A 16,685-nucleotide genomic window follows, 5' to 3' on the forward strand; every position below is an offset into this window, starting at 1 on the left:
TTTATAATATCAATAATAATTGTCTTATCTGATGGTTGATCGGCCGCCAAGTCTACAGATGAATGGAACCCTTTAGCAAGAGCAGTGTACATTCCAGAGTGATACGTGAACTGATAAGCGGTAAATGCTGTGATCTTCTGGGAAAGAGAGAGGGTTTTTTTTTACTGACACCACAAATTTTTTCATGGACTTTACTGACAGCCCAGATTTGTTGACTTTTTTACTGAGTCAGTAAATTTACTGACGGCGAAACGATCGGCGGGAGATCCGACATGTCGGAAATTATCTATCGAGCCATCTAAATGGCTCAGAATCAAGCCATGTATTCCCAGCATTATGTTATTTTATGTGGGGTTTCCTGAAATCAGAAAAAAAATTGTAAGGCTTCCTTGGCTCCTGAACGATTTTTAAAGTCTGAACTGTTTGGAAGCTCTCTACAGACTACAGTTGACAGAAACGTGACTACAGAAGGCAGAATACTGTGGGCATCGACCTTACATTAAAGAAGAAACGTCCTTCACGAAGTAGGAAAAGGGCAGAAGTGATGACACGCAAGAAACAGAAGAGAGGGCGGAAGTGATGTTATGCATGGATCAGGAAGAAGAGAGATGCTGTGTTGAGAGATTGAGTTTCATGCATCTCTGCCGTGTGAACAGTAATGGTAACGTCCTATAGGGGAAGCTGTTTTCCAATTTTTTGTGGGACGCTGAAAACTGAAATTGGGGACCTGGTGACAACATACGCTACAGCACTTGTAAGTAGAGACTTTCTGGTGTCAGGATAAAAAGCATGGTGTTTTTATTGCGCAGTAGTGCTAGCCTGCAACAGCTTATGCGAGGTTAACTTCATTCAAAGTGAATGCCGGTGTGCGCAGCGAATGCGATACAATATTTACCTTTTTTTGGACCTCGTCCAAAAACTGCACTAGTTTCCTATAAGTATATAAATAAGTTTATCTTCTATCAGAAGTGTCAGGAATGAGTTGAGGAGTACATGGTATTAGTATTTACAGCTATTTGGCAATGTTAGCTTTCAGTGTGCAGACAGGCTAAATGTGAGAACTGGTGGAATATAGCAGTAGTAGCTGGACAAGTTTGCTTTACATTTTAACATAGAAGTAGATGCAGCACTTCCTGGTACTTCTGTGTGTGCTCATGACACTGCATGACAGTAGTTATTAGCTGCTGCATTTCCTGTAGAATTGTAATAAAACAAGGGCTTTGGGGAGGGAAGTAGCTGTTCTTTTAGATTGATTACTATAATACACTTTCTAATTAGCAAAAATCACTTATCATTAGAAAACAATCATTTTTGTTGTTATGGCTGTTTATATCTCCTGTGGATGTCAGCTTTACACATGTATATTGCTTTACACATAGAAACTGAGCATTTGACTTTAGAGTAGGAAAACAAACGTGTGTGTGTGTGTGTGTGTGTGTGTGTGTGTGTGTGTGTGTGTGTGTGTGTGTGTGTGTGTGTGTGTGTGTGTGTGTGTGTGTGTGTGTGTGTGTGTGTGTGTGTGTGTGTGTGTGTGTGTGTGTGTGTGTGTGTGTGTGTGTGTAATTTATAATTCTCTCAATCATTAATCATTTTGCTGCTTGTGTTTTTGTTTTGTTCACATTACACAATTTAAAAATGGATGCTAGCAGTGGCGTAGCAATAGGGGTTGCAGAGGCCTCGACCGCACCGGGGCCCTTGGGCCATGCTACGTACACGCATGCGACAACGATCGTTTGTTGAGGACGACGAACGAACTTTTAATTGATGAAAGAACGACCTAAGTAAAGTTAGTTTTAAAAGGTGTGTTACGATCTGATCGTTAGAACGAACGTTACATCACGTAAAGCAACTATTGCGCCTGCGCATAAAAATGAGAAGTTTCATGGAAAAATTGTGAAATGCGCATGTCAAGCCTAGTACAAACGACCGTTTCCAACGATGTACTACTTTTGCAAACGATCGTCGTTGGTTAAAATCCGCCGAAACAGAAATTTCTTTTGGAGCGATTTGGCTCGTTCGTCATTTGCCTTAATAGTCGTTGGTTTGTTTTTTGTAACGATCGTCGTTGGTAAAGATCGGGGAACGATCGTTACAAACGACTATAGTCGCATGTGTGTACGCACCTCCAGAGGGACCCCGAGGAGGCCTCACTCAGCTTTAGTATTAGCTCTTTAGGTACTTATCCGTTAGCCGGGCGCATCTGGCAGGTGGCGCTAATTACTATTCCCCTTCCAGGCTGACATGGATAGTAGGGAAAGATGTAACTCTGACGGAGTTTTGGCGCCACCTGCCGGGTGCGCCCGGCTAACGGATAAGTACCGCTCTTTATTGGTCCTGTGCTGGTGATAATGACTTCGATAGATGCTTTGAATAGTAGCAATCATTAACACACTGTTTTCCCATCCCCTTCTTGTACCTCTGATGTTGTGGTTGTCCTTGGCAGGTTTTGGTGCGCCATATTAACTGTTATGTATAGAGTGCTGTGGGGAGCAGGCTATGTAAACGTGCACTGTGGCCAATAGTGCCTCAGCTACGCTACTGGGCACTAGTCTACTTTAGGGAGCCAAGCAGGTAAATTCAGTTAACGTGTTTGGGTAGATGGCACCCTGTCAAACTTCTAGGTTTCTAATAGGTTGTAGTAAATTATACCCACACTATTTGGCCAATCACAATGTGCTAATGTATTGGGTTCTGCGGTAGGAGAACTGTTTTCGGTGAAGTTTCCTGCGGGGTCCCCTAAAGTAGACTAGCATCTAAAAATGTAAATATACTGCAGTTATATATTTATTTTGTTATACAACTCAGTACCACTTATTTTGTACATCTATTGCAGTAGTGTTCTGGTTTATTAAAGAGGTATGTATTTCTTCCCAGTCTGTTAGCCCTTCCCATTCTATACCAGTTTGCCCATATTACTGAGGTAGCAGTCGAAATCCCATGTTACTGAGGCAGCGATCGCAATCCCATGTTACTGAGGCAGCGATCGCAATCCCATGTTACTGAGGCAGCGATCGCAATCCCATGTTACTGAGGCAGCGATCGCAATCCCATGTAACTGAGGCAGTGATCGCAATCCCATGTAACTGAGGCAGCGATCGCAATCCCACGTTACTGAGGCAGCGATCGCAATCCCATGTTACTGAGGCAGCGATCGCAATCCCACGTTACTGAGGCAGCGATCGCAATCCCACGTTACTGAGGCAGCGATCGCAATCCCACGTTACTGAGGCAGCGATCGCAATCCCACGTTACTGAGGCAGCGATCGCAATCCCACGTTACTGAGGCAGCGATCGCAATCCCACGTTACTGAGGCAGCGATCGCAATCCCACGTTACTGAGGCAGCGATCGCAATCCCACGTTACTGAGGCAGCGATCGCAATCCCACGTTACTGAGGCAGCGATCGCAATCCCACGTTACTGAGGCAGCGATCGCAATCCCACGTTACTGAGGCAGCGATCGCAATCCCACGTTACTGAGGCAGCGATCGCAATCCCACGTTACTGAGGCAGCGATCGCAATCCCACGTTACTGAGGCAGCGATCGCAATCCCACGTTACTGAGGCAGCGATCGCAATCCCACGTTACTGAGGCAGCGATCGCAATCCCACGTTACTGAGGCAGCGATCGCAATCCCACGTTACTGAGGCAGCGATCGCAATCCCACGTTACTGAGGCAGCGATCGCAATCCCACGTTACTGAGGCAGCGATCGCAATCCCACGTTACTGAGGCAGCGATCGCAACCCCACGTTACTGAGGCAGCGATCACAACCCCACGTTACCGAGGCAGCAGCCGCTAACTCGCGTTACAGATGCAGCAACCAATATTCCGCGTTACAGGTTTCGCAACTGCCAACCCACATTACAGATGCAGCAACCGCTAACCCATGTTACAGATGTAGCAAATACCCCATATATGAAAAGCGGCAAATTGTGCTTTTCCTCAGACAGTGCATACACTTCCCAATCTTTGCTGGCAGTGGACTAAAGAAAAAAGGATGCAGCATACACACCCCTACAGTGCAACTACCACTGCTTCCATTATTAGTTCTCAGAGGGTTTTAACCATGTACCCCCCAAATCCAGCACATTCCCTTACTCTTCTATGCAGCCCAATCATTGGTGTCAGTGTGGCAAAATACACCTCCATGGGACGTATCAATCTTCAGTGGACTTGATGACCGTAGACGCAAAAAGTTAGAATATCTAAAGCATGGAATTTCACATGAACAAATCAAAAACGTAGCAATCCATGCTTCAAAAGAAGACATGCATTTTCATAAAGACATCAGTTCAGGTACACTTAAAAGCTGACTTGAACCCTAAGTACTGCAGCCTGTGGTATATGAGAATGGATTGCATAAGTGGCTAAGACAATTCTTGGGGCCAAATAAATACAGAACTATGTGAAATGGTCTCATAAAGTTGCATGTTATTGGCCACAATCCTCACTGTTGCCAAAAATCAAAACCTGCTGTACAGGGTGCAATGACCACCGCTCAGAGACTTAGGCGAAACCGCCGTCTAATTAGGCTGTACAGCGCTACGATCTAAGGCAGCACTGTAATGGGGATAGCCGTGTGACACGGCTGTCCCACTGGGACGCAGGAAAGCGATCGGCTCTCATAGGCTGATGCTGATAATGTTAAGGATAATAACAGAACATATTTCTGTCCTTTTTTTGTCTACTGGGTAAAACCTCAGATGTGTATTGTGCTTGGGAGTAATTGGTCACCTGGCCAGAGTAAACTGAAGGCTAATGTGAGTCTGCATGTAAATGTACATTACCTCTGCCCTCATTGTCCAGCAGGGGAAACTGTGTCTACTGCTAATTAGCTGCCAATTGAGGAAGAATAGGCTTGTCGGCATGGCTTTTGAACTCTGGAGTCAGCCATTGTCCCATTATACAAAGCAAGCCTACCAGAGTCTTGGGGACAGGGTAAGCTGACACCTGAAGGTTTGAAATTTACATGACAGCTGGCTGGAAGGGGTTGGAAATCTCTGCAGACTTTAAAAACGGAGACAGGAAAGCTTGGTTGCTAGGAAATAATGTTGAGGAAGCCTTTTGATGTCTGTTAGGCTACAATCTTACCTGTTGAATTCTGCAACCTTCAAAAAGCTAAAACAGGAACCCTTTAAAGTTTGCATATCACAGAAAGACTATGACAAGCGTTCGGTGATGTCACAATCTAGGAGATTGCATTAGTTCCTGGGGGCTGGACATTAAATGCCCCAGGGGACACTTCGGACTATTTAAGTTGGTCCAGGAAAGTCACAGGTATCTTCTCCTGGAGATAGCGCATAGCTAGGGATGATCTCGACTCCTGGTCGAAAAAACGGCGTGCTTCAAGTTGGTAACGTTTTAATCCCCATTTTATTTTTACGCAAATATCCTTGTGTGTATTTTTGTAACTTTTACTTTGTAACTTTTGTACTTTTGTTTTTTGTACATCTGTTGTATAAATTACTTTCTGCATTGTTCTACTTTTTTCCTGGAATATTAAATTGTTATTTAATAAGCTTGACTTCTGCTGTACTAAACTAACACTCACAGCCTAGAAGAGACTGCAGTGTAACTGTGTAAGTCCATGCCTAATTGTATGCTTGAGCAACACTACCGTATTCGGCCTAAAGCGCAAAGCTGACCCGAATACGAAAACGCGGATTGCGCACTGAGGACTCAACAGCAGAGTTGTAGTGTCTAGCGACAGCTAGTGGTGGCAGTGAGAAGTGTTCTGAGGGGTCCCAGCCTTGTTTTAGCGTGACTAAGGCTGCTTCCCCTCTCGATCTGGTCAAACCCGCAGTCGGGAACCGTATACGCAGCCGTCCCGCGAGCCGGGTTCCTGACAGGAGGGAGTTAGGGGATGGGGTGGGGGAGGGTAAATTTATGAAAAAATAAATATTTATAAATAAATAAATAATCACTGGGGAGCGATCAAACACCACCAACAGAGAGCTCTGTTGGTGGGGAGAAAAGGGGGGGGGGGTCACTTGTGTGCTGAGTTGGACGGCCCTGCAGCGAGGGCTTGATCTTTAGGGGGGTTTAACATTGCGGTCCTCAAGTGGTTCATAAATTGACAATCTAACACACACCATACAATCTTTAGAAAAATTGAAGAAACATTTCCAGCATTTCGGATCGAAAAAATCGGAAAATCCAATTGGATTTTTCAGTCGAATGATAAAAAAAGCTTTCGTTTCTTTTCGGGAGATCCGATCATATTTATCGAATAGCCGTAAAATCGGATCATTTTATTGTATTGTGTGTGGCCACCTTAAGACTCAGAAATTTTAGGCCAATCAGAAGACTCAAGAGCATTAGACCAATCGGAGAATGCAGAATTTTACTGCAGAAATCGGATTACCAGAGAAATTTTAGGCCAATCAGAGGATGCAGAAGTATTAGGCCACTCAGAGAATGCAGACGACTACCACAGTTGCTAATAAGAAATGTGTTTTCCGCATAATAACATACACCTGCAAAAAATAGCTGATTACGCAAGAAGAAAAAATATTTTTACAATGAACTAACTTTATTGACAAAACAATGAACATTCTTTGGAAGTTGGAAATTCTGATTTCAGTAGAATTCCACTAAAATCAGAAAGACACTGATTGGAAAACAGAAATCCATCAGAAGTCAAAATCGTGACCATCCCTTGTGGCCAGGTGGAGTGAAGGTGATGGAAGTTCCCTTTGATGAGGTCACAAGAATAAATTAAAATTCTAATCTGTCTCTGTGCAAAAAGAACATTTTCACTGGTCTTTGATTCCACTTGTCTTATTGCCTCCACACACTGCAGACAGATTTTTCAATTGATTTCAGTATAAAATCTTTGGAAATCTGTGTGCCTTCGGTTCTCACCAATGCTGCATAGGGTTTCACTGTTGCAGCGCTTTGGCGATCCCAGGCCATCGGCACGTGCCCCCAGTGGCTTCCAGGCCTTAAAGGGAGCCTGAAGCGAGGAAAATTATTTAAAATAAACACATGATGTAGCTGCAAATGAATATTACATACCAACCTCAATGTCTGTTCCTCTCGGAGGCTCACCATTTTCTTCTTACAGTGATCCCTTCCAGTTTTGACAATATTTTGTCAGAATTGAAATATACCAGTTGCTGTCAGTTATATATCAGCAGCTGTCAGTTGCAACTGAATGTGCAAGGTAATGTCCATGTTTCCCTATGGCTCAAGTGGGTGATATTACAGTTTAACAGTGTGCTGACCAGGAAGCTGTTATGGGGTAATTGCAATTTTTAATATGGAGGACGGAGACATCCATTGATCACAGTGGACAAATGGGACACAGGAGAGGAGAAAGAGATTGAGTAGTAGACTACACAGGAGGCAAGTATGACTTGTGTATGGTTATTTTGACTTTTTATTTTCAGTTTGGGTTCTATTTAAAGTGTACTCAAACCAAAGCTCGGGTCAAAAAGTAAATACTTAACTAAGAACCCACTGGATCCTATAGAGGCTTCCCATTCCCTCCTCCAGTCCCCCATCACCAAGCATGGACCCCCTGAAGATAACCGACAAGGGCTTTTTGGTAATCGCATTGGTACCATGCTCCTCTTAGGCTGGTTTCACAGTGGGACGTTACAGGCGCACGTTAGAGCAGCCTGTAACGCAGCCCACCGCACAGTAATGAAAAATCAATGGGCTGTTCACAGTGCGGACGTTGCGTTACATTGTAACGCTGCGTCACAAGACAACGGACTGCATGCAGTACTTTGGACGCGGCTGAGCCGCGTTAGACTGCTTGCACATGCTCAGTAATGTTGGGGAGGAGCGGAGAGCGGCCAGGCACATGGCTAATTAATATGCACTGCACGTTATGACGTGCAGTGTTTACTTCCTGGAGCAGCCGCTCTGTGTGGCGATTGGCCGGCGGGACCACGTGATGCCGCATGCGCACAAGAGTGCGCATCACGGCATCACTGACGCCAGAGTGAGCTGCACAACGCGGCTCACTCTGACGTCCAGATCTAGCACCACCAGGCGTTCCGTTAGGGGGACGTTATGCGACCTTAACGCCCCCTCTAACGCAACGTCCTGGTGTGAAATTAGCCTTAAAGCATACCTGAGATGAAATACATCTCAAGTTTTATAGTTACCTGGGGCTTCCTCCAGCCCCCTTTTAGGCTGCTCAGTCTCTTGCCATCTCTCCAGGCCGCTACTGTCCCTTGCAAGATGGGCTAGTGCTGTCACCGGGTTGCACTTCATCGATTGTACCTGGCTCAGCCGCATGCCCTGTTGCGATTTCTTGGCTGGGAACCATCTGCAGCAGCGCAGAACGCTCCCGGGTATGGCCCGGCAAATGGTGAGGGACCGAGCGGTCTCAAGGGGGCTGGAGGAAGCCCTAGGTAAGTATAAAACCTGAGATGTATTTCATTTCAGGTTTCCTTTAGGCCTCGTTTCCATCTGTGCGCTTCTGTCTGCTTTTCAGCAACATGTATCAATCTGTAACATTGATGTGCAGAAAAAAGCAGACAGAAGCGGATAGAAGCGCACTAAGTGGAAACGAGGCCTTAAAGGAATACTGTAGGGGGGTCGGGGGAAAATGAGTTGAACTTACCCCGGGCTTCTAATGGTCCCCCGCAGACATCCTGTGCCCACGCAGCCACTCCCCAATGCTCCGGCCCCGCTTCCGGTTTGCTTTTGGAATTTCAGACTTTAAAGTCTGAAAACCACTGCGCCTGCGTTGCCGTGTCCTCGCTCCCGCTGATGTCACCAGAAGCATACTGCGCAGGCCCAGTATGGTCTGTGTCTATGCAGTACGCTCCTGGTGACATCAGTGGGAGCAAGGACACGGCAACACAGGCGCAGTGGTTTTCAGACTTTAAAGTCTGAAATTCCAGAAGTAAGCCAGAGGCGAGGCCGGAGCATCGGTGAGTGGCTGCCCAGCACAGGATGTCTGCGGGGGACCATTAGAAGCCCCGGGTAAGTTCAGCTCATTTTCCCCCGACCCCCCCCCCCCCCCCCCCCTACAGTATTCCTTTAAGGTATGAGTACGGCTATACTGTGCCTGCTCAAATATGGCTGTGCAGTAAGACAGAGCCACTTGCTACTGCGCAGGCTCGGCCATGGTCATGTCAGTGCAAAAGGACCGTACTCGTGTCAAAAGAGGATTGAGGCTCCTGGGCAGCAGCGATGGACAGCAAGGGAAGCCTCTATAGGATCCAGAGGCTTCTCTCTCCTTAGGTGAGTATTTGCTTTTTGAATTTTTTAACTCCTTTAGTTCTTTTTAAGGTTTTATATACGTCACAAGAACAATGGAATTTGCCTTTAGGAAAAATAAATATTTCCTTTGCGCTATAGAGTTTCTGGCTTGTGCACAATGGGGAAAGTACTCCTGGGACCATTTTCCTGTATTTGTTTATGCAGCTTTTGCAAAAACTGTAAGGTTGTGTTCACACTATAGCGCAAACGCAGCATATGTGTAAACGATGCGGTGAGCAGATGCTCTGGTGCTGTTCACACTGGCCCCTACGTATGCGTTGCCAACCATCCGTTCACCTGTCTGCCGGTACTTCCAACCCTTTTCTTGACAACGATGGCGTTGCCGCTCGTCCGGACACCAGGATGTGTAGGGACTCCTGCTAGTTTGCAAAAATACAGAACAAAACATGTGAATCTTACCTAGCAACAGGGAGAATGTTCGTTGGTGCACGTGAAACAATGAGATTATTTTTTCTGGTGCTGGAGGATTCCCATTGTGTTTTTTTTTTTTCTGTTTGTTTTTTTTATTTTTTTTGCAAACCAACAGGAAGCCCTATACTTCCTGGTCATCAGGATGAGCGGAGTTGTGACAGGGGCGCCAAATTTCTACAGGGCAGGTAGCATTTTTCATGCGGCGGGAAGCCTAGGGCGAACAGACATTGTCCATTCTCATATGCTGCTTGTATTGCGTCAATTTTTGTCTGTAGCCGGCATTTTTGCGTTGCAGTTGCGGGAAAATGCAGCAGGTCAGCATTTTGCATTTTCTTAGGTGCATCGTGCATTTGCGTTCGTTTGACAGTGTAAACACATCCTATTGATAACATAGGATGCATAAAGGCCTAGTGCACACCAGAGCGGTTCTGCTGCGGTTTGCGATCCACTTGCGGGTGCGGATCCGCTAGGGTAATGTATTTCAATGGGCTGGTGCACACCAGAGCGGGAGGCGTTTTGCAGAAACGCATACTCCCGGGCTGCTGCAGATTTTGGATTGCGGATGCGTTTCTGCCTCAATGTTAAGTATAGTAAAAACGCAAACCGCTCTGAAAAACGGCACTTCAGAGCGGTTTGCCAGGCGTTTTTTGTTACAGTAGCTGTTCAGTAACAGCTTTACTTCAACAATAAATGAAATCTACTACACCAAAACCGCTACACAAAACCGCAAAACGCTAGCTGAAACGCTACAGAAAAAGAAAAAGCGTTTCAAAATCTGCTAGCATTTTGCGGATCTGCTAGCGGTTTTTGGTGTGCACCAGGCCTAACTGTCCGTTTTTGTGTTTAACTGCGTTCCATTAAATGCAACATTTTTAGCTTTTTTTTTAACCCAAGTTCTGATGCGTCAGTGTCCTAAATTAAAGTTCTTGTTTATATTTACACTTTGATTCTAATTTCTGTTTGCAGATTAGCATGAGCTTCTACAAGCCAACACTTTTAAATGTTCTGTAAAAAAAAAAAATAGCTCAGTAGTGAGTAAGGCACATTTGTCTATGTGATCTTTAAGGCATTTTTTTGTTGTTCCTGTGCACTGCAATTGTGTTTTCATTCACATTTTCAATGCACTCTTTTTTTTGGTTTTGTTTGCTATTTTTTGTTTTGTTGCAAAATACATTAGAAGTGGGAGGCATATGCAGAAAGAAGCAAAAAGCTGTCCGATTTTCTTTTTCTGCAAAAAATATGCACATGGAACGCAGATGAGCACAAAAGATTCCTGAGCAGGCCATTGCCTTAAATGACAAATGTAACTTTGAAATTAGTGTCCAGATAAGTCAGTGGTAGTCAGATGCTTGCATAAATAGAAATAAAGGACAAACCCACACTGTACATCCTCAAGAGGAACTTCAATTTATATAACCTAATAAATAAAATTGCTTATTTTTACAATATTTATTAATACACTATTTTAACCAATGTTTTCCCATTGTAAACGTTTACCCATCCTTAATTTACATTGTTACATTTATTAAAGAAAACACAAGGTGAAAATAAACGGATGAGATAAACAATTGTATCTATCCTCCTTCTCCTAAAAATAACTTTTAGATTTAAATATACAATAAAACTGTGGAAGTTTGTACTGTTTCACAATCTCTTCTCAATGACACATTCATTGATGTATGACAGAGCGAAAATCTATGAACTATTAACCCTTTTTCTCTCTTTCCTTTCTGGACAGGAAGGGGGGAATTTCTCTTAGATGAATATAGGACAGCAATTAAAAAATAGAAGAGTCTGTACCTTACTATGCTATCCAAACCTTATCCCAGAATTGAGCTATAAAATGTATATGAGGCTCATAATCTTTCAAAGATGGTTGCAAAATAGTTCTGTAAGGTGCATCCTGGGTTCCTACTCAAGCTCCCCCCTTTTGTTTCCACTAACAGAAATCAGAAATGCCTCCAGTTTTCTACCCAAAACCAGCATAGGATTGAGGTAGGGAACACACTTGTCTGTCAGTTTTCTGCGCACGTTTTTCTGCATACTTTTTCTACACACTTAGGCCTAGTGCACACCGGAGCGTTTCCGCTGCGGTTTGCGATCTGCTTGCGGGTGCGGATCCGCTAGGGTAATGTATTTCAATGGGCTGGTGCACACCAGAGCGGGAGGCGTTTTGCAGAAACGCATACTCCCGGGCTGCTGCAGATTTTGGATTGCGGATGCGTTTCTGCCTCAATGTTAAGTATAGGAAAACCGCAAACCGCTCTGAAAAACGGCACTTCAGAGCGGTTTGCCAGGCGGTTTTTGTTACAGTAGCTGTTCAGTAACAGCTTTACTGTAACAATACATGAAATCTACTATACCAAAACCGCTACACAAAACCGCAAAACGCTAGCTGAAACGCTGCAGAAAAATAAGAAAAAGCGTTTCAAAATCTGCCATGCATTTTGCGGATCTGCTAGCAGTTTTTGGTGTGCACCAGGCCTAAGTGTGTTTCTATGCAGGAAAATGTGCGCGTTTTTTACAGCAGCTAATGTAATTGATATAGAAAACTGACAAAATGTGCAAAGTCGTCATGCAGAATGTGTTTGTTTTTTTTTCTGCGCGCGAACAACATATTAAGTGTGAACTAGCCCATTGATTAACATGAGTTCAACTCAAGTGTGTTCCCTGCCTGAGGGTCCTTTTACACTTGTGCTCTGCAGTAGCAGTGTAATTTGGAATAATTGCTCCATAGCCAAGTCACAGCACATGGTATAGCTGCAGTGCGGCCGGAGGAAATAAAAATAAGAATTAACAAGTGATTCTGGTGCACTTTCAGGAGTCGCAGGGTAATACACTGCAGCTTCTGCATCGCGTTGCACGCAAACAGTGTGGCATGTCCCATAGACTCTAATGGCCCCGGGGACGAGCTGCGGCGTGAGAGCACCTGTAAGCTGTAAGTATAAAAAGGGCCTGACTGTTAATCTGGGTGCTGCTACCTTTTTTTTTTTTTTTTTTTTTTTTTAAAGAAGTAACAGTTGTGGCTGGCAATTTGCTACTCTATTCAAGTGAAAATAGCTTTGGATCTTCATTTTAGCATTGTTACAGTATGTAAATTGTAACATTGATTGCCTCAGATTTCTGACCACCCTTTTAGAAATTTGGAATTACAAAAACGGTGATTAGATTTTGAGAACTAGGGAACTAAAACGTTGCATCTGATCATTCACTCATGAGAAATCATATAATTTGGGTTCTCTGCTATAACGAAACCTGAATCCATTGATCTTTCCTTATCGGGATAAAACAGGAATACCTAGTATGACTTGTATTACAACAGTTCTGTGTATTGTTGGGAGAGGGATATGCATTGGTTTGGAGAGAAGGGAGAGCTTGTATAATGGCTGTTTACGTATTTCAGTTTCTGTATTTGCGTATAGCAAATTCCTAACTCATATATTATTTTCATACTTCCTACTTAGGAGTGTTCTTCCTGGCAGGCAGAAACTGTGATCTTCCACCAATGGCATCCATAGATCCATATCAGTATATAATAGTGAGTATAATCTTCTGAATTTATACAACCTTACAATCTGCTCTTTCAGGAGAGTCCTTTTTACAGATGAGATCTCAACAAAAAAATATGATTTGGGAGTAGAAAATAGAACCGCAATATTTGTCTTTAACATTGTTTTATTGCTGGCCGTGTCACAGAAATCTCCCCAGCTGTAATTTAGTTATGAAAGCAGTTGTTTTACTAGAATGGGGAAAGAAAACCTGGAACGACAAAAAGTTCCCCTGGGGGGTACTCACCTCCGTAGGGGGAAGCGTCCAGATCCTATCAAGGCTTCCCCTGTCCTCCTGTGTCCCATGGCGGTCTCGTTCTGGCCCTCCTAACAGTGGGGATGTAAATATTTACCTTCCCGGCTCCAGCGCAGGCGCAGTATCGGCTCTCCACTCGCTGTCGGCCCGCGCTACTGCGCAGGCACAAGTCTCCTGCGCCTGCGTAGAAGAGCGAACCCGACAGAGATCAGCTATTTTCGCCTATCTCCGTGCTGAGAGCCGCAACAGCACCCCCACTGGAGCCAGGGAAGGTAAATATAGCAAGCCTTGTCAGGCTTGTCGAGCGTGGATTGCAGGAGACTTTGGGGGAGCCAGCACTGGATTGACTGCAGCTACAGCGGAAGGGGAAGCCTCATTGGGCCTGGAGGCTTCCCTCTACCGAGGTGAGTACCCCCCAGGGGAACTTTTTTTTTTTTTTTTTTTTTGGTCTCTGGTTTATATTTTTCTCCTAAGAGATATTTTTTTTCATCTTCTGTTTAACATAACTTTTCAGCAAATTGAAATAATATCAAAAAGGAGGTAAAAAAAAAAGTACTCTAAAAAATATATTAGGTAGTTTCTTGCTTGCTGGTGGCTTAAAATGCATTTTATTAATATGTGAACATCCTATTATCAATAGTATCCTATTGAGGCTTCCCTCCCTGCTGTGTTGTTCCCCGCCGCTAAGCACGGAACCCAGATGATTAATGATAATGCACTGTCACTAATCCTAACTGGGCCACGCAGCTCTTCCTGCTCTAGCCTGGCTGCGCAATAGCTAACCCAGCCCATCCGCGCATGCGCAGTAAGCCGGAGCCACAACCTCCGTGGTATTGCCCATGCACGGGCGGACTCGCACGACCCACGCATCAGGAAAAAGAGCTGATGTGGAGAAGGGGCCATGCTCAACAGCGAGGGCTGTAGATCAGTGAGGGAAGCCTCAGCAGGATCCTCAGACTTCCCTATGGTATGTGTGTGATTTTTATTCCTGAGATTCAGCTAGGGATCACTTTAACTAGACACTTAGGCTGGGATCATACTTGTCAATGCAGAAAAGCCTCAGTTTTCTGCCATCAGCTTTTTTTGTGCTGATTTTCCTACCTTTGTTTGTTCTAGTGCATTTTATGTGTGTGTTTTTTTTTTGTTTTTTGTTTGTTTTTTTTATGCGTTTCCCTAATGCATGTTTTATGAATATTCATATTAGACAAGTAAACATTTTTTTTTTTCAAATAATGTTTTCCTATTTTGTTTTCAAAAAAAGAATTCAAAAATTTACGCAGATCGCATTTCTATGCAAAAACAACAGAAGTGGAGGAGCACCCATGCAAAAGGATACGGGGTGTGCCGTAGCTTTAGATCACTGTACATTAGATCAAAAGATGCAGTTCCAAGCGAAGCAGGCACCACCTTAAAGTGAACCTAAAGTCAAATGGAAAAAAAAGAGATTTACTCACCTGGGGCTTCCCTCAGCCCCCTGCAGCCGATAGGTGCCCTCGCAGCTCCGCTCAGATGCTCCTGCACCCGCCGGCGAACACTTCCGGTTTGGCCGTCACCGGCCGACAGACATGGGAACCCCCTGGCCGCAATAGCAGCATAGGGGGCGATATACAGGCTGGGAACGCGAAGAATCACTTGCGTTCCCATGCCTGTCGGCCGGTGACGGCCAAACCAGAAGTGTTCGCCGGCGGGTGCAGGAGCATCTGAGCGGGGCTGCGAGGGCACCGATCGGCTGAAGGAGGCTGAGGGAAGCCCCAGGTGAGTAAATCTCATTTTTTTTCATTTGACTTTAGGTTCACTTTAAGTAATTTAGTAGCTCTTTATTGGAAAAGTCATAAAAAATGACAAGTCATTGATAAAAATGGCTGTGGTGGCTGACAGCCCGCTGTTTCAAGCTCAGTAGCTCTTTCTCAAAGCCAGAAGCCATATACACAAACAGAGGAACAACTCCTCCTTAAATAGGAACTAGACAAGTGATTAACCAATCAGTTTTAAATCTTGTTGACCAATGGGAACACTCAGAAGAGCTGTGGACCTGATGGGGAACTGAAAAAAGTGACATCACCAAAAAAGCCCCTCCCAGCCTTGCTTCAGCCTAGCGCATGCGTATACTGCCGTCCGGATGCGGGAAAAACGTACACATGATACGCGGAAAATCATATCGGCGTCAAAATTATGCGTGCGCATAGAATAATCTGCACGCGTAAAACCATACGCGTCTAACACGGAAAATCAATGTCACATGCGGAAATACAGCCGCAAAAGTAGCTGTGGATGAGGTTTAGAAGTATGACAGCGGCAAAGACGTAACACCTAAGGACCACCTAAAGTCATAACAAGATTAAAAAGAGTCACTCCAACCATGGGTGACATAGTAATATAGCAAAAAAGGTGTCCTCAGTGCAATCAATGACCGCACATACTTACGGCCACAAAAAAAACGACAAAATACGACACATCGCTGTGCGTTCAGCATGGCACCTGGGAGTTTTCCTAAAAAAAAAAGAAAAAGGTTAGAAAAAATCAAAGGAACACAGCCGTCCCAAGATCATCACATAGGCCAACCAGAGAGAGAACAGCGAACAGAAAAAAACAATCAAAAAGACATCTCATATACAGAAACTGAGGTCCTATTCCTGATTCAACCCACCTCGCCCCATAACATTACGCTTTCGAATCCACCATGCTTCCCTACGTTCCAACTCAGCTCTCCTATTAAGTCTACCCCGCCAGTAGTAAGGTACACTGTCAATAACCTGCACCTTCATCTGTGCTACACTATGTCGAGCTGTTGAAAAGTGAGAAGACACAGCCTGTGTCATATCATGATTACGGATTGCTGATTTATGGGATGCCATTCTATCCCGTAGGGGTTGAGTGGTCATTCCAACATATCCAAGGCCACACGGGCATTTAATCAAATAAATCACATAAGTGGAGTCACAAGAATAGCGGCCTCTAACAGTAGACAGTGTGCCCTTGCATGGATGGGTGAATGTACCACCTTTGGCTATATGGCTGCACAAAGGGCAGCTCAGACAGGGAAAAGTACCAACTCTTGGACCGGTCGATAATGGATTAACAATCATAGAGGAATTCGATGGATTGAAGCTACGTTGTCTAAAAACGTTATCACGAATGGTGGGGCTTTTTTAAAAGAAAGTAAAGGGGGATACCGGATTTCTGGTATCCGAGGGAAAGCTCCTTGTAAAAGGTGCCAATGTTTC

The 16,685-nt window shown here is 44.5% G+C and overlaps 1 protein-coding gene across 1 annotated transcript in view; it reads left to right on the forward strand.

Annotated features, from left to right (window-relative positions):
* The first annotated feature begins 580 nt into the window (after positions 1-580).
* Positions 581-16,685, forward strand: part of PLA2G4A (phospholipase A2 group IVA) — a 220,567-nt gene continuing 204,462 nt past the window's right edge. Inside the window, exons 1-2 of the mRNA XM_068240163.1 lie at positions 581-754; positions 13,122-13,195. Coding sequence (XP_068096264.1) covers positions 13,163-13,195 — 33 coding nt within the window. The 5' untranslated portion in view covers positions 581-754; positions 13,122-13,162. The remainder of the gene's footprint in view (positions 755-13,121; positions 13,196-16,685) is intronic.

Source organism: Hyperolius riggenbachi, chromosome 6, assembly GCF_040937935.1.
Source record: "Hyperolius riggenbachi isolate aHypRig1 chromosome 6, aHypRig1.pri, whole genome shotgun sequence".
Classification (NCBI taxonomy): domain Eukaryota; kingdom Metazoa; phylum Chordata; class Amphibia; order Anura; family Hyperoliidae; genus Hyperolius; species Hyperolius riggenbachi.